The sequence below is a fragment of the Leptonotus elevatus genome, chromosome 4 (genome assembly GCF_054856555.1).
Source record: "Leptonotus elevatus isolate MCC_2025b chromosome 4, RoL_Lele_1.0, whole genome shotgun sequence".
Lineage (NCBI taxonomy): Eukaryota > Metazoa > Chordata > Actinopteri > Syngnathiformes > Syngnathidae > Leptonotus > Leptonotus elevatus.
In genome coordinates this window covers 11581195-11599711 of record NC_141242.1, presented here as the reverse complement: position 1 = coordinate 11599711, position 18517 = coordinate 11581195, and the positions used below count along the sequence as shown (strand labels likewise).

The 18517-nt window shown below is 41.1% G+C and overlaps 1 protein-coding gene across 1 annotated transcript in view; it reads right to left on the bottom strand.

The window, feature by feature from the left end:
• Positions 1 to 18517, bottom strand: part of met (MET proto-oncogene, receptor tyrosine kinase) — a 55285-nt gene that overhangs the window by 19493 nt on the left and 17275 nt on the right. The window contains exons 4-11 of the mRNA XM_086074238.1: positions 14634 to 14837; positions 8456 to 8581; positions 8164 to 8340; positions 4991 to 5148; positions 4494 to 4611; positions 4091 to 4227; positions 3655 to 3819; positions 2487 to 2586 (exon numbers count right to left, since the gene is read on the bottom strand). Coding sequence (XP_085930364.1) covers positions 2487 to 2586; positions 3655 to 3819; positions 4091 to 4227; positions 4494 to 4611; positions 4991 to 5148; positions 8164 to 8340; positions 8456 to 8581; positions 14634 to 14837 — 1185 coding nt within the window. The remainder of the gene's footprint in view (positions 1 to 2486; positions 2587 to 3654; positions 3820 to 4090; positions 4228 to 4493; positions 4612 to 4990; positions 5149 to 8163; positions 8341 to 8455; positions 8582 to 14633; positions 14838 to 18517) is intronic.

Here is an 18517-nt window from a genome sequence, read left to right as displayed (position 1 = left end):
TAACTTAACCCACTCACACACACAGTGTAGTCAAGTTAGTTGAAGCGCGCTTGCGCTTGCATATTCTCCTGCTGTAATGCCGGATAAGGCAATGGCGGCGTTTCGTGGAGGCCTCCGGAACAAAGAAGAAGAAGAAGAAGGGCTCGTTAACGTGAAATGTTATTGAGTCGTAGCAAAGCCGATAAAAAGTGTCTTTTTCCCTTTCCAAAAATCTTCGACGCCGTGATCGGAGCGCCAACTGCAGCGTAACTCAATCCTTGGATCATCATAAGTTCACATGCAGGGAACCTCACTCACTAACACAATGACGTCGAATGTGAATATTGTGCCTTTGCAAAGAAAATGATGTGGAATTAATGAATTTTTCAAGTTATTTTTCAATTATTTCAACACAATATTTTATAATTAACACATTCAGATTGTAAAAATACTACTACTAAATATAATTCAGTCCTTCATGTATTCCATTAGTTGAAAGCAGCAATAATTCTGGCACAAAACAAAAAAATAAAGTGATCATAAAATTATTTCATGAAATGTAATAAATACAGTTATTTCACATTTTAATTAGCTTGTTGGTACTTTTCTGTATTTAATGACAATTGATTAAAGCACAAAAAAAACTGCAGATTTTAAGATGCGAGCATATAATTCAAATCAGCTTTTTTAGCTGTCGATGGAAACCCGGCTTGACGCGCTCTCACGCAGCCCTGACTCGCTCATGTGCGTGCGTGCGTGTGATGCATAAGTAGTATAAAGTGTGGCCGGTGGGGTTGAGGAGATCCAGAACATCCTGAAGACCTCGCCGAGCTACTGGGCATGAATGACAAGCGCAGCAGACGTTTCCTGTCTTTTGCGCTTGTCCCGTCTTCCATTGAACTTCAGCTCTTTTCCGTCCACATCAACACACCGGAGTCTTTTCTCCTCCAAGTGGGCGTGAGGACGTCTGATGACAATTCCATGCGCCGCACGCGCGAGGCTACACTTCATTTCCTTTCCTATTGCTATTCGTCTTCACAGGCTTCTGCGGGAGCTTCTTGGTGTGAGTAATTACTGAAAAGTCTGAAAGTAATTTGACAGTTGGAATGAGTGGGGAAACCACGAGTAGTCACCTTAGACCTTGGATCCAAATTAATATAAAGAAAGACATCTTACTTCCTGCTATACGTTACTCTTTGGTGCTATAATGTCCACTTTATTTCCTATATTACTTTTCTAACCTGCAGCAAGTTGCTACTTCCTGCTACAAATGACTTCTTAGTTACTCACTAACTTCAACTAACTTGTGACTTTCTATGTAACTTTAAAGCCCCTGTTACATCTTGGTCCAGGTTACTTCCTGGTACACGTTTCCACATTTCTTCTTGGTTACGGTGTAACTTCCAAGTTACTTTCTCAGTTACTTTTTACCCCAAGTTACAATGTGGTTGAAGTTACTTCCAAGTTACAAGTTCTTAGTTACTTTCTGCCTTCAGTTAGTTCCAGCAGCAAATTATTTTCCTGCTTATAGTTACTTAGGGTGACGTCAAATTACTTACAGATTGCTTCATGTTTTACCCTAAGTTATATATTTGTGTAATCTATTTCCTGGTAAAAGTTACTTCAAGTTACTCAACTTACTTCCTGGTGCACATGACCTCGTTGTTATGGAGGACCAAAACTGCCAAAATTCTAAATAAATAAATGACTAAATAAATAAATAAATGACTAAAAGTGAAAATAAAAACGGATTTATAACAAATATAATTTGAAAATTAAATCCAAAAAATAAATATAAATGAAAATAAAAACAACATTATAGATATATATACATAAATAAATACATTTGTATTTAATTTTTCAATTCTATTTTTTATATTCGTTTTTATTAGTCATTTATTTATTTATTTATTTAGTCATTTAAAAAATATATATATTTTGGCAGTTTTGGTCCATACTGCCAGGACAAAATGTTATTCAAATGAGGGGGCGGTCCTAAGCGTGTCTTGGGTTGGACTCTGCCATTGCAAACTGCCTTTCATTGGTCGAGTGAGCGGCTCGGCGAACAAGGACGTCTCGCCGGCTTGCATTGGAGAGCTCCAGCAGTGTACGACTAACTTGTCCACGGTCACCACAACTTGCGACTTGAGTTGACAGTGCAGCAGATATTCGTCCGTTGCTGGAGCTCTCCATTCAAGTCGGCGAGACTTTCTTATTCGCCGACCGGCTCACTCAATAGTTACATCAACCAGCGCTACTTATTGTGAAGGTCCTGGAAAGATTAGATTGACATGGAAACACTTACACACTGAAATCTGATGAGACAAAAATAAAGAAATAAATATCCAAATGTACTGAATTGCTTCCTGGTACAAGGTACATCCACATGAAATTTGCATTTAGAAGTAACTTTAGTCACTTTGGCTTTAATTTGAGGTAAAGGCAACTTCCAGGAGCAGGGAAGTACCACATTGAAGTTACTCTCGTCTGCAAGTTATGGTACTCACCACGTGGAAGACGACAGCGTCCTGCCCGGTGGTGAGGACCATCTCAGGCTGGAGGCCCGACTGCAGGAAGAAGCCGTGAGCCGACAGCGTGCAGCCTCCACTGAGGGAGGACAAGCGGAGGTTAGCGTTAGCGTCATTGTAGAGTGGAGATACGTGAGATGCCCAGAGGGAGTTTCAAGCTGTTAGCGTTAGCACTTTTAGCCGCTCGTCACCTCCCACGCACTTCCTCTTCGAGCTGTCAGAACGTCACAGACTTTTTGATGAAGAAAACGTACCACACGTACAAAACAACATGAATTTAAATCAAATTAAATATAAAAAGTAAATAGATCAAATATATGTCAAGATAAATACAAGTTTTTGTTACTTGGACACAACAAAATATTTGTTTAATCTAACTAAACAATGTTACATAGACCAAATAATAATATGAAAAAAAAAATACAAAAATAAATTTAATTAAATGACATTGAATTAAAACATGAAATTAAATGTGGGATACACTATTTTTTGGGTTACATATTTAGCAAATTTAACTACTTTAAATACAGTTGCATGGACCAAATGGGTATGCAATTACATGTCATTTGATTACATTGTGTATTATAGAAATTAATTCAATTAAAATATTTTGTAATTAATTAAAATGTCAAATCTAAATTAAATATTTATATTATTAAGATTAAATAAACTAATTGAGCATAAAACAAAATGGAAAAACAATACACTAAATTCAATTAGAAATTACATTCAAAATAATACAAATTACATACAATAAAATTACCTTAAAATAAATGCAAACATTTATTAAATAAAGTCAAATAAAATGTAATGTGTTTTTGTTAGTAGGGCTAATATTTTTTTTACTTTATCTAACTAAATTTAACAGTTAACAACTATCTGCATCAAATAGTGATGCCATCACAACACTAAAATTATGTATTAAAAGCAAATATTAAATTACATTCAATCACATTTTGTAAATTGAACATAAAAATTAGGTTACAATTTAAATTCAATTCAATTTGATTTAGTCAAGCGCCTGTTTTGTTAGTTACATGGAAATCATTAGATTAAATAAACTCAATTTAATTGAATTAAAAAGAAAGATCGTCCTATTTTTACTTCCTTGGCAGATGTCGTAATCAAAATAATAAAAGCATGTCACCTGATGAAGGAGCGTGACGGCTGGATGCTGTTGATGAGGGGGTCCTGGTTGTATGTGAACGGCGAGGGGGCGTGGCGCTCCACAGAGTCCACCGTCAGCTTGACGGGCTGCACCGACGGCACCGTGTGCGAAGGCGTCTTGCAGGTCAGCATGTTTGGCGTGAAACTGTGGGCGCCAAGTTTCACTTTCAGTGCTTGGTTTGCTCAAATCTCATTTGAAATCTAACAGATTACGTGCGCTGCTGGCAGTAGGCGTAAAAGTGACGGAAGGCTGCTATATTTAAGGGAAATTTTGAAAAAGCACTGCAAGAGCAAAATGGAATTTGAAGTGATGGAATGGGAAGTGTTAATGGAAATGAACTGTGCGGCCAGTTTGCCCGTTTGGCAGAAGCAATCGCAGTAAATCAGGCCATGAGTGTGAGAAGTTAATTACTCACGTCTGCATTATACAGGCCGCCTTGCCCACAGTAACTTCTTGTTTGTTGCCGGCGTCCAGGAAAGATCCCGTGATGGTCAGCATGGTGCCTCCGGACTTGGGCCCGAACGTCGGGAAGATCTTGTCGATCACCGGATCCTGGATTCAGAGATCACGCTTGAAGAACCGGTTTTGGATCAAAGTGACTTCTCAACACAAATGATCGTGTTCCCCCGCTACATCACGTCTTTTGAAGCAAACAAGTGCCAACCTTCAAGTTACTTGAAGACGAAAGTCACTTGGAGATGCGAGTTAACTCTCGGTTGAAATTAATTTTGGATGAAGCTATTTCTCCATTGAGTTCTACAAGTTATTTCTTCTTCATATTGAGACTTTTTAAAAGTAGATTCAGCCAGTCCTCTTACCACGAAGGTGAAGGCGCCGTCCATGTGCGCGACCTTGTGTCCACTGGTGACCTTGACGGCGTGTCCCGACGGGGTGAAGTTCCCAGCAAAGACGGGGGAACACACCATCTCAGTCCACCTAAAAAACACAACAACACCCCCCGAAGACACAAGACTTAGTATACTCCTAATCCAATCAACATCATCACGTTCTGGAGGAATGCAACTGGGAAAGACTGCCAAGTGTTTTTAGTTGTGTTTTTTTGCTTTTTAATTGCTGGATTTTTTTTTTTTTAAACAAGAGCGAGAAGTCAGGATGCTGAGTTCTTTTCCCAGCAATTTTCCACTTAGTGCAGTCATGTGCTGAATGTGGAAATCTGGGATGGGACGGAGGGGGGGGGGGGGATTCTGGGGGGCTTCTTAACATTCCTTCTTTAACACACACAATAAGCTCCATTAAAGCTGCTCCTATAGGACCTCTTTGTCGCATCAACACACACACAAGCACACACTCAGACCTGTTGAGATTGTCCTGTCTGGGAAGTTTGCAGGGGGCGCCGGCCAGCTCCACGCTCACAAGCGACGCCTTGAAGCTCTCCGTCCGGTCGAAACCGAAGTTTTGGCCGCAGATGGTCACCACGGTGGAACCGCGGAGAGGTCCGGATGACGGCGAAATCTGAGAAAACAAAAATATTCCCGTCATACACCTTGGACCTGTTAATTGGTTAGTTCTAGAATATTGGGTCAAAAGTAAGCCAAATTGGGTGAAATAGCGAACCCAGCGCCAGGTCGGAAAGGGACCGAGCTAATGCTAGGTTATTTAGCGCACAAGCACGTCAAGATTTTGATCATTTAAAACTACCGAGAAATTGGTTACAAGGTTATCAGTATAGCTGTGGTTGTAAATAATATAAATTTTACTACCAACAGTTTCTAAAAAGTTGGCGACCAGCTTCAGCTTTCCAAATCCAATCTTGGACCCAATGTGCTGGGTCAAAATAATTAACCCAAGATTGAGTAAAAGAAACCCAATCTGCTCAAAATCCACAGCTACACAGCGAGTGGGTTAAGAAAACAAGCTAGCATTTTTTTAGCGTTTACCTCAAGTTACTTTGAGGTGCAAGTTACTTCCTGTTATTACTGGGATACTTTCTATATCAAGTTACTTCAGGGTACAAGTTACTTCTTTTTCTTGCTGTGGTTACTTCTTACCTCAACAAGTTATTTCTTGTTACCTGTAGGGTATTTTTTTAACCTCAAGTTACTTCTTAGTTCAAGTTACTTTTTGGCTAGTTCTCGGTTACTTCATTCTTCTTCCTTTTCCTCTCTCCTTCTTTGTGCAAGTTGCTTCCTGTTAAATCTAGTGTACTTCCCATTTAAGTTACTTCTAGGTGCAAGGTATTACTTCTGAGGTACTTCCTCAAGTTACTTCAAGGTCATCTACTACCTCGAGTTAAGTCAGTGACTTTTTGCTTCAAGTGACATTCAGGTGATTAAAGATGATTAATACTAGTTTTAAGTTGTTGATAGAAAAATATTTGCACCCTTTTATTTTATTTTATTTTAAAATGACTAATTTAATAAAACTTGTTTGGTTCAAAAGGAACTTGCATAATTATAGTGTTTTAAATTCTAAATATATATTTTTTTTACATGTTCCCATGTTTTTGTTTTGTACCCCAAAAAACAAATGATTGTCCTACTCGTGATTGCAATTATTACCAACTTAATCGTGATTAATATTTTCTTCATAATCGAGCAGCCCTGCCCTGATGTTAGTTACTTTGATTCGTTTCTTTCTACCTCAAGTTACTTATTGCTGAAGTTACTTCGAGGTGGCTTTACTATCTTTAGTTACTTCCCTTATGTTCAACTTCGAGTTACTTCTAAGTACAAGTAACTTCCCGTTACTTTTGGGATATTTCCTAGCTCAAGTTACTTGCTTTACTTTCTAACTCAAGTTTCTGTAAGGTGCAAGTTACCGCGTGTTACTTTGTTACTTTGACTTCTTAATAACTTCCTTCTTTCTCCAAGTGTTTTGTCCATATACAGCAACATTTTGAACCGTTGTTGGCATTATAAATTTGCGGGTAGCATCTTCAAAGGGTCAAAATGGAATGTGCATATCTAAACGTCAACAAAATACTAAAATGTTTTCGTTGGATGCGATTGGCTTGTGTCGGTGTTGCTAATGTTGTGTGCTTAATGTTGGATGCGCATTCCGTCTCTGCAAAGAAGATGAAAAGTGTTTTCTCAGGTTCTTTTGTGGCCAAAAGGAAAGCAGCGGGGCGTGTGGATCTTCTGTCGGCGCGGACGACGCAAAAACAACACCGGCGTCGACGGGGAAGCTCCGTCGGAGCTGGAAACGGGCCACGGAACACGACTCGACGGAATACTGTCCAAACACTTCCACAAGCAGCATTCCACACGCGGGTCATCTGAGACGTTTGGGAACAGGATTTGTGACGGTATCACGTCGCTTCACAGCAACACACATCAAAAGGCATCCTGCTGCCCCACGAGCACACATACACAGAAGAACTCCATTTTGTGGTTACCTTGGTGGTTTGTTCTTACCTTGTGTTGCATCTCAGCACAGGTGACGTACTGTTACCAAGCCGTGAGTTACATTCTGTTACTATCTCAAGTTACCCCCTGAGACGCGTTGCTAATTGGCTAAATTACGTGCAGCTGCAAGTTACTCCGTGTTACTGCTGGTTTACTTAATACCTCAAGTTACTTCCTGTTATAGGTTGCTACTTGATTACATTTAGGTGTAGGAGTTGCGACATTCTACTGCTGGATACATTTTTACATCAAATGACTTCCTTTTTGCTGAGTTGCTTCCTACTTCAAGTTACTTCGAAGTGCAGGTGACTTACTGTTACTTTCACTGTTGGTGCAAGTTATAGCCATGTACATGTTGTTACTTGCGCACGTTACATGTAGCTGCAAGTTACTCTGTGATGATCCTGGGTTACTTAAGGCCTCAAGTTACTTTCTGGTACAGGTTGCTGCTCTGCTACCTCCTTGTTCACATCCTTAGCTCAAATTTCTTCGTACAAATTACCTCCTAATACTTATTAACACAGGTGTAGGTTACTTACTTTCTTCAAGTTACTTTTTGGTAGAAGTTCTAAGTTGCTTATCTTAAGTTACTTCTAAGCGTGAGTTATTTACTTTTAGGTTACTTCTGACTTCAAGTTACTTCCAGCTACATTATTTCGAGGTTACCTCATATCTGGAGTTACTTCCAGGTGGAAGTTACTTTTGCTTTTAGGTCACTTCCTACCTGAAGTTACTTCTTACCATACTTTCTGGTAAAAGTTCCTCCGTTACTTTGAGGTTACTTCCTATAGCAAGTTACTTCCAGGTTACTCACTACCTCAAGTTACTTCCTGCATGTGCTACTTCCTGGTACATCTTGGTTAGATCCCATCTCAAGTTATTTTCAAGTGCAAGTTACTTACCATTACATATAACTCAAGTAACTCCTCCTTACTTGTATGCTACAGCTCACCTCAAGTTGTTTCCTGGTAAAGTTAGTCCTTGTTATTTCGATGCAAATTACTAACTCAAATTACTTCTGGGATTACTTACTCAAGTTGTGTCTTGTAACTTATAGACTAATCACCGGTACTCCTTGTTACTTTGAGGATACTTTTTATGTCAAACTACTTCTAAGTGTTACCTTGGTAATGATGGGCACACAGTAGTCCTGCGTCCAGGCGGACCGGGCATGGCACTGGTGAGCTCGGGTGCAGCGGCCGTCGCACCAACCACACTCTGTCACCCGTGAAGACAGCAGACAGGAAGTGCAGGACGTCAGATGACCACAGCCCGGGCCAATCAGGGGCACTTTGGTGATCTGGTAGAATTCCAAATGTGGTAGAAAACGTCAGTATGTCCTCTACCATTTGCATCATGGAACAAATATTCCTCACTGTCAGTATATATTCAGTTTTGAATGTTGATGACATCACCTTGTTTCCAGTGGTCACAAGCAGTGCTCCGCCGCCCTGGCCGTCGAGCAGCGCCACCGAGGACGTGACGGGTTGTGAGTCCAAGCGCAGGTTGACGTGCGGCGAGGCTAACCGGGAAAAGCGCACCTGTAAGAATCGCGTGACGTATGAAAAACATGCGGGAGGCTCTTCACCAAGTATCAACGCATACAAACACTCACACGCGCACTCACTCGGAACTCAAGCACTCTCATGTGTGCGATGTGTGTGACAAACAAATACACACGCACACGCACTAGAATTTGACCAACATTTACAGGAGCAATGCTCTTCGAAGATCTCAGTGTCAGATGTTTCATTCAATGTGAAAAATAGCTTTCTCCACTATATATATATATCTATCATCCATATTTCCGTCCAAGTACAATGCCTTGCAAAAGTATGAGCTCCCCTTGAACTTATTGACCTTTTGGCACATTTTGAGGATTCAAACAGTTAGCAAGTTTTTTTGTGAAGAATCAACACCAAGTGAAACATATTTGTGAAGTAGAAAATAATATACAGTGGTACCTCGGAGTTTGAACATAATTCGTTCCTGCGAAGTGTTCAAAGTCTGAATTGTTCAACCTCCGAAACATTTTTTGCAATAGGAAATAATGTAGACGCAATTAATCCGTTCCCAAGCTCCAAAAAACAGAACATTCCTATTTTAATTTATATTTATGTTTTTTACATTTATAGTACAGTACAGTATCTAAACAATAAAAATACCTTACCTTATCTGTTGTGGTGTGATGGCATCAGTGGATGATAAATGCTATGTTAATGCTAGCTTTAGTACAGTGCTGAGTTTGTGTATTTTACATTGGGCATATTGTTAGACTATTATGCGGTCCTTGCGTGCGTTGTTTAACATCAGGCACCTTGTTGAACAGCTAAGAGGGGGGCCTCGTGCCAGTATTTACAAAAGTAGTCACGGTAGTTACAACGGCGCGATAATCTCCTTCCTAATTCCACTGTAGTTCGTAGCACTGTACGTTTTTCTTTGCTGCCACTGGCACTGTTGTCTTTCTTTGGGCACATGGCGAAGAAAATTGTCGTGGAAAAATTTAAATGCACTCACGATCTGACTGAAAATGAGCAGCGCATCACCTCAACTACCGCAACGTGAGCATTCGGCATTGCTCGGCTTCACTCGGCTTCGCTCGTTTACCCGTTTTCAAGGTATGTTCGGCTTAGCTTGCTTTGCTTGGGTGTTCGAACTCCGAAAATGAGTTCAAACTCCGAGGCATTTTTTACTCCGATTGTTTGGTTGAAGTCCGAATTGTACGAGTTCAGAGACGTTCAAACTCCGAGGTTCCACTGTATATGATATTTTCAACTTTTTGGTTTTTTTTACCAAGAAAAAACTGTTGGACGTGCGAAATTATTCACCCCTTTTCTCTCAGTGCAGCCAACTGACTCCAGAACCTGGTACCAAATAAGGCTGATATCAGCCTGATATGATATCTGATATCATAATAAATCATCTTTATCTATCAATCAATCGATTGATCTGTCTACACATCCATCCATCTATCTCCATTTAAACTGAAGAAAAATATAAATGCAGAATTTCATCTTTGCTTCATTTTCCACTAATGTGTCCAAATCTGTGTTAGTGAGCACTTCTTTGCTCAATCATCCTCAAAATACTGATCAGACAGCATGAAGATTGCACTGGTGTGCTTTAGGCTGCCCGCAATAAAAGGCCACTCGAAAATGTGCAATTTTACTGTATTAGGAGGCCGAAAGGGCCAGAAAACGAGTTTCAAAAAACACTATTTAAGAGAAATATGCCTCAGATCTTGTGTCGTGAACTGGCGACCTCCCGACCACCTGCGCCGGGCCCAAAACGACAAAAAGACGGCCTGAGTGTCGTTCTTTGTTTGAAGCTGTCAGCTTTTGCTGTACTTCAGTTTCCTGCTCGCACGGACTCTCCGCCACCGCGCTCAGGAAACATTTCTCCGCTCGGCTTCGCTCTGAGTCCACTGTGGGAATAACACAGCGGTCGCACTGTTTGTTCGGCAAACACCAGCCCCCCCTACGCCTCCTCGAAACCCCCCCCCCCCCCCCCAACCCGCCTAATACAATAAGCTGTAATTCACACCACCATTAACTCCTCCAGGCGGCCATTATTCTCACTGTTGCAAACGTTGAACCGCTGGGGAGGTCGCACACTTGACAATGTGTGTGAGAATGAGGAAGTATGTAGACAATCGCTTCCAGTCACAAAACATGCCCCCCCCCCCCCCCACACACCCCTCCTTAGAAAACTCACCAATATATGTATTTTGAAGGCCCCAAACATAACTCATTAAAACACACTCAACAGCTAAAAATTTAAAATTTAAAATCAGCTCCAAACCAAGGTTGTTATTGTTAGCGAAAATGAACAAAATAACAAAAACTAAAATTGGAAAAAAAAACATTTATGTTAACGAAATCTTTGTCAATTAGTATCATAGATGAGCTTCTTCTGTATTTCTGTACGTCCGCCCAGAAGAAGGAAGGTCAAACAGGGTTTTGTTCAAAAGTTAGATAAGGTGAGTGGGGGGCGAAAGTTTCACACGGAATTGGATGGACATGTCTATATGGACGCACATGCGTGTAAAACTCCCAAAGCATGTATAAGTCCCAAGGACAAATTCAACAGTGAGTATGTCATTATGGTTTGGAAGTGATTTATTTTGTGTGAATTCCAGGGCTTGTACTTTCTTTGAAATTGAGAAAAAGTTAGATGACAATTTTTTTTTTAAGTCAACCCATGTCTTCTCCTTTGCCAAATGACACTAACGGAGACATATGACAGGACACACACAAATTTTGAGGACCCATGGCAGAAACTGAAACGGGAGTCAGCCATTTTGGTTTGGAGCTGGTATTTTCAGCAAATTTAAGGGCTTTGACTTTGTTAGAAATGTGTGAAAAAAAAAAGTTAAAAAAAAAACAACCCTAAACAATGGCCTCGGTCACCAGTTTCACTGATCGCCACAAAGATGGATGGACCCTGCCTAGGCCACACGAATAAACTTTAAGGACCCGTGACAGAACAGTGAGTCGGCCAATTTTGGTTTAGAGCAGAACATTTTGGGCCAATTCCAAGGTTTGTAGTCATACTTTGACAAAACGCCTACTCAGGAATCCGCCCAAATGAGCCTCAATCGGAAGAAAATACAACAGTTCACCATAGTAGCCCGCGGGCCTGCTCCACAAGCTCAGCAGTGACGGGACATTGTGATTTTCTGGTGTCGAAGTGATCACTTGAAAATGTCAACACTGGCAGAGATGTATGTGAGAAATCATTAGCATGATCTGTGTCTTTACATAAATGGCGAAGTAGCTCTCAGTTTCAAAAAGGTTGTTGGCCCTAAACTAGACAGATGTGCTGTCATGTAGTTGCTGTTTTGCCTGCGCAAGCTAACGTGGGCTTAGCATGGCAGCAAATGATCATTTTGAGGATTCACAATGAAAGTAATCACAATTGCTATTGATAATGATAATAATATTCCTGTTAACATCATTGTGTTGTACACATAACATTATTATAATAGTTAAACCATTTTTAAATTTTTGTGTGAATGCTAAGCTGTATATATTTATGCATGAACATAGTGAAAATATGACGAGTAGAAGGTGCATGAGCTGATACATCGGTGAAGCACAAGCGAGCTGAAAAAGGCGACAGCTGCACGAAAAGGGCGGGATGGCACAGCCAATGGGAGAAGGCGGGAGCGGTGGGTCGCGGTGCACTGGGGGGTGTTCACGCTGATCGGCACGTTAATGGCCGAGCGGCGGTCTTCGCTGACACGTTCCCTCGCACGACATTCCCAACTCAGTGAGGGTCCCCCGTGCAGCTGTTGCTGTGTGTTTTTTCTCCAGCAGCTGTCCTTTCAAATTAACTGTCCAGCGATGCCATGCAGGGGCAAAAGTATTGGGACAAACAAAGATTCAGCGATAAAACAATCAATCAGAGGCTATTTTGCTTTGAAGCCGCTATTTCAAGCTCATTTTGGACATTTCTAGGAGTAGTTCAAAGATGGACGTTTTGTTTTACGGCAACAAAAGTCGAAGAACGTATTCTTGACAAATAATGCTACATTTTCAGAACTCAAAAATAACCCAATTTTGGTCAAAAAATTGATCGACCCACTACTTGGGTCAATTTGACACTTTGTACAAAACAAGCACAAAAAAATGGGGTCAAAGTGATCCAAGTACCGAGCTGGTCCATTTTTTTTCAAACCAAAATTGGGGTATTTTTGACCCAGCAGTTTTAAGGGTGTAAATTGTAACGCAATAAATAAAGCTTTTTGTGTTGATCATTGACAGAAAAACTTACAAAGATAGTGCCTTGCTATTGGTTCAGTGGCGCAAACCAGGAGATTAGGAAAATTCAGCTTTGAAGCCAGTTTTTCTTAGCAACATGCAATTTGTATCGCATGTTTACTATAAGTAGCCCCACAAAAAAAGTTTCAAGAAGTCAAGCCTGAAAAGACACAGAAAGTCTGCCATTTTGAATTACACTCAAAAAATTGGGCTCATTTCTTGTCTGCGAGATTATTGTGAAAATTCAGCGCCTGGACCTAATTTCACTTCATCATGACATTTTGCAGGCAAGCTTGTTGCGGGTAGACCCACAAAAAGTATTAAAAAGTCACGCCTAAGAAGAGGCAGGAAGGCGGCCATTTTGGTTGGTACTGGTAACTGACATTTTAGGCTAATTTCCTGGGACCTTTGCCGAAAATTCCACCTCTTTACTTCACTCCCAGCCATTTTCACTGAAGCAATCCCCTTCGCTCTCAGCTGTTTTACTGAATTTTGACAGATTTTGCAAGGCCCACAAAATATTGTGTTCTATTGCTAAAAACAAACATGGAACCTACCAAAAGAAAGATTAAAGTCTCTTCTTTCATCAGAAAAAAGTATCATTCTATCTGTTGCCGTTTTGCAGTAATTAGCATTAGAATATAGCTAAGTTCCATCATTATTCACAAATCTATTTAGAATTGTGAGGAAATTAGCTTTTTTCAACATGGCCCTGGTTGATCTATTTTACTCTGCTGCTACCTGCTGGCCATTTGTGTAATAACTACCATTTCTTCAACCGTTCTTTGCAGTTGAGAGGCTGCATCAAAGCCTTCCTTATTCTCTAGCATTAAAAAAAACATAAATAAAAAAACATATAAATATGTTTTGGGGACACTTAAACCTTTTAAAATAGAACGTATTTAAACGTTTTTTGGGGAGCAAATGAACTAAGCACGTTTGAGAAGTCGGGTTTAAAAAGACACAGAAAGGCGGCCATTTTGACTATTTCTAGGGGTCTTTCAAAGATGAACTTCTACGAGATTTTTGTCTGATTGCTAGGAAATCTAGCACGTCTACTAGACAGATGGGCAGCACTAAACACTGAAGTTTTGGCTATTGCGTGTGGGCATAGCATGGCAGCAAATGTTTATGATTTGCCGTGCAAGAATCTACTGGAACCCTGCAATGACTTTAACAACAGTGACTTGTACTTCCTGACTTAAATAAGCTAAAACGCTGAAAGAAAGGCAGCAGGTGCGAACGCCAACAAACAGCTGCTCTTTGTGCACGCTACACGCCAAACATGGCGTGAGTGGAGCAACACGGGAGCCTCACTGAGCAGACGTCAAGCTGAGGGCTGTCATCCCCAAAAACTGTGCATGAGAGTTTTGTTGTTTTTTTCCTCCAATGAAACATTTCCAACTCAAGTTGGAATGTGAAGTCCCTGGAACGAAAAGGTTCCAATGAAATATGTTCAGCACCGCAGGACTTGTTCCAAAACCTTCCTGGAACCCTCTCGGAAGTACTAAAACCCCCAGCAATGCCTTTTTCAGCCCCCGTGAACTCACGCAATAACTAAATTAGGACAGGTGGCTTCCTTCAGTCCGTATACATCATCCAAGAAATAAAATGTTGACGGCAGTTCTAGTATCCAAACCGACAATGGTTCTCATTCAACCCCCCCAAAAAAGACAAAACATATCAGTCCATCGCTAAAGTAATCTGCAATTCCCAAATGACTGATCGACCTTCCTTCTTCTGTACGGGCAAAGTCATACTGAAATAAATATTTAAAATGAACCCTGAAAGCTCATGTATGATATTAATTGACAAAAATGACACATCGCACCTGAATGAGGCGTCCGTCGGCGGTTCCCAGGAAGGCGACGGCGTGTCCGTGGACGGGCAGCACCTTGATGGAGGTGACCAGGGTCCCCGTGAGCTCCTTGTGCCAGTACTCCAGACGCTGCACAAACTGGGTCACCTCCAGGCGGTATTTGCCCTCCTTGCCCTCATGGGTGCCCTCGTGCGGGTCACACTCGTCCGATGAGCTCTGCGGAAAGACGACGGGGCATCAAACGTATCAAGTTAGAATTTTTTTAGCTGTCAGACAAGGGCACAAAAGAAGTAAATCATAAAAGCAAAAAGTTCCTGGAATCTTTTGTCTTGTTGAAACCTCGATAAATCAATTTTCTTGATGAATTCAAGTTTATTGTTAAAATATATATATTTTTTGTCATTTATTAAATCAACTTTTTTTTTTCAAATCATGCACTTTAAGGAAAATCCATTTTATTTAATTTTTTAATCAATGAATTTTTAAAGTATTTGTCATGAATAACAAAAATTCCATATGTGCTCAGATAACTATTAAGGGGGATAAGGGGGTATAACTAATAGACAAATATTATAATACAATAACAGATCGTTATAACAACATTTTAAGAATTATTATAACATATATTAAGACATTCCCCTGCTATATTATGGTTCTTCTTTCCCTCCTATATTACGTTTTTTAAGCCATCTTAATAATATACTAATTATAATTGTAATGCCCTTGCATGTGGGAAAGGAGAGCCAGAGTTACTGATGCACTTTCTGTTCCTCCCTGCGTTCAATAAACGGTTGCACATCCAAGAGACTCTTTAAAGGCAAATGTACTCAGACTCAAAATGTTTATGTTTGCAACTTGTTTTCCGTGTTAAAATCAATTTAATATGTGTTTAAAGAGTGAGATTTAATAAGCGTAAATGTGTCAAAGGAAAATGGGATTGATAATAAATCTGTAAAACATTTTTTGCTTTTCTACCCATCAGACATATTTTCACTTATTGCGCGTGTATCTGGAACATATTGCCAGTGATAAATATGGTTTTACTGTAATCCTGAAAAAAACGGATCAAAACTCATACTGTGATGTCCTTGTTGCAGTTTGGTTTGCTTGTTTTTCAATTTCTTTATAGTCATACAAATGCAAAAATGAAGTGAAGCCCTGCTAATATTTTTTAGGGTTAGGTGTTGTTTTTCTCACTGTGGGCCTCCATTACTCTTTGACATTAAAGCCCGGCATATCACCTTACACACGAATGTCTACGGGCGTAAAAAGTGAAACCCAATCATGTTACCGTTGTCGTCGGAACAATAGCGAGTGTTTAAGTGTCGGGTGTGCGGTGTCTCACACGTGCACCCCGCGGTGACGGGACGCGGTGACGGCACGCTAAAAAAAAGCGGGAGGGAGCGGGGAACACTTTGGACCGGCGCCATCAATCAGTCACATGACAAACCTGAGAGAAATGTGAGGTATTCAGGTGCAGTTGCACACAATATGAGGAGTCAAAATTTACAACTAGCTAATGAATGAATATTAAACGACCAATAAGCCAAATAAATGAAAGACCAGAGATCCCCGTCCCAGTGATGGCAAAGAGGAAGCGTGTGACATAACCAAACATACCCTCTCCATTGTTGTGCTCTGATACAGCACAATGCATGTTGGACTATGACCTTTTAGCCCATGAGCCAAATGAAAGGTCATAGGTTAGAATTAATGATGGTAGACATGACCAAAGCCAGTTTCACTTAAGCAACATGAAATTGAGTGGACATGTCTATAATAAGTAGACCACAAAAAAAGTCCCAAGATCGAATGTCCTTAAATGCAAAAGAAGTTTGAAGAACTTTGGTTTGAAACGGCCATTTTTGGCTCAATTTGACCAGTCCCATTAGTCTGTGCTGTAGGTTGACCCCCCCCCCCCCCTGCCCAGATCAAGGGTTCTTCCAGTACCTGAAAGTCCGCCCCGTCCGATTGGTGCATCCATGCAGAGGTCATGATGCAGTGAAGCTGAGAAAACAAGCAAAGCTGCGGTGCGGTCAAGCAGCCAGGTCAAGGACCTCAAGAGCCCCCCTTGTGGGTCATTAATGATTAATGAAAGCCGAGGCCCACAGCTGAAGGCCATGACTAAACACAAAAGGGTTCAGGGGTGGGGTGTGGGGGGCGGTTTGGTTCTACATCAAACTGTGGTTCTGCTCACTGCGTTTGTTCAATGCTTCAACGGGCGCAGACACAACAAGAAGCTAGCGGGGCCACAGCCACGCTCTTGGAATAGTGACGTTTTACGGCCATTTCCCATGATGCATCAGAGTCCAGCGCTCCGTTACGAGCGCAGTCTGATGAAAGACAAGCTAAGCGGGGCTTAGCGCAGCTCAGGAGGCCTCACGCAACCTCCCCCAACATATGTAAACAGATAGCGTCTTGTGTGATATTATATCACAAGGGATGGTTGTAAGAAAGAAAAAAAAAACTTGCACATTTTTATTGTCTTGACAACAAGGATATAGATTTTCTCACACAAGATGGCCATAACATCGGCGGTCAAGGGTCCATTTCAGTGTTCAAGCAGCCTCTCACCTTTAACTTGACCAGTAGTCGGGTACTATTTCTAATGTTAAACTGCTAACAGGCTAACAGGTGTTATGCTAACAGCAAGATAGCAACCTGAGTATGGTAAAAGCTAAGGTAAATCCAAAAGGACTTTTATCTTGCCCTGAAGTTGATCACTACTAGTTCTAGGGCTCAAACGTGAACATGCTAACAGTTATACAAATAGAGAAAGCGACATAGCTACTTGAGTAGCCTAATTGCTGAGATAGCTCCATAAGGAATTTATATCTTGTTCGGTAGTCAGGTGCTATTTCTAATGAGAATTGATCAAATGCTAACATGCTAACATTTGGTAAACTAACAGTGAAATATAACCGGGATAGCGAAAACGCTAAGAAAGATTGATTTGACACCGCTTACACGCAAACGATCTATAAAAACTACATCTAAGCTACAGCAGTAACAGATTTATATTTTATTCTGTAGTCGGATGAAATTTCAAATGAGAATTAATCAAATGCTTAAACATTTACAATAGGTATGCTGACGTTCTGTAGCCAAAATAAAGTCGTGCCGATTGCCGAAGGACCCGCTGGAATGGGTGACCTTTGAACTGGGGATCAGTGAACTTGGGAGGTTGCTAGCTTGAGGGCGTGTGTGAAAGTGAAATGACTGTTTGTGTGTCCACCTGCACTCCCTCAACACACGTCCATCTGCAACTCGACTCTCAGAGTTGTACGTGCGCATTTGTTGCGGCACGTGCGCCGCCATTGTCATCGGCTGGGGTCAGTCGAGAAAAGCCGACAACAAGGCGACAGCGCCCTGCCTGATGGCGCCGACTGCCCGGCGACCCAACAGTGGCCCGGGCTCACGCACAAAGTGGCCACCTGTGAGTCCTGTACACAGCAACGACTTTAGCGAAATGTTGCTAATTTGAAGGATTTGGCGCCACCAAGCTTGTTTACAACAACCGCGTGTTGCTAGGCAAACTTCAGCAAACACAAGCACTTTTGCCCCATTAATTAGCTATATAGCTACTGTTAGCTTGTACGTTAGCTAATTAGTCAGTTAGCTAGTTGAGCTAGCTCAAGGCCAAATGTTATCACTTTTGTAAGAGGGATTTATCCGCTGGAATCATCGCGAGTGTGTTTCCCCTGCACCGAAATGAATGACGCTGTTCTCTGACAACCAGAAAATGGACGGCTAACATGCCAAATACAAATAGAGTGCACCATCATTTTTTATTCACGGTGTACCTGATGAAGTGACGGGTGAAGACTATTGTTGCTGCTGCAGGGACTCTTGAGTATTGTGGAACTTTTCCCATTCGCATACTTTCCGACAGTGCG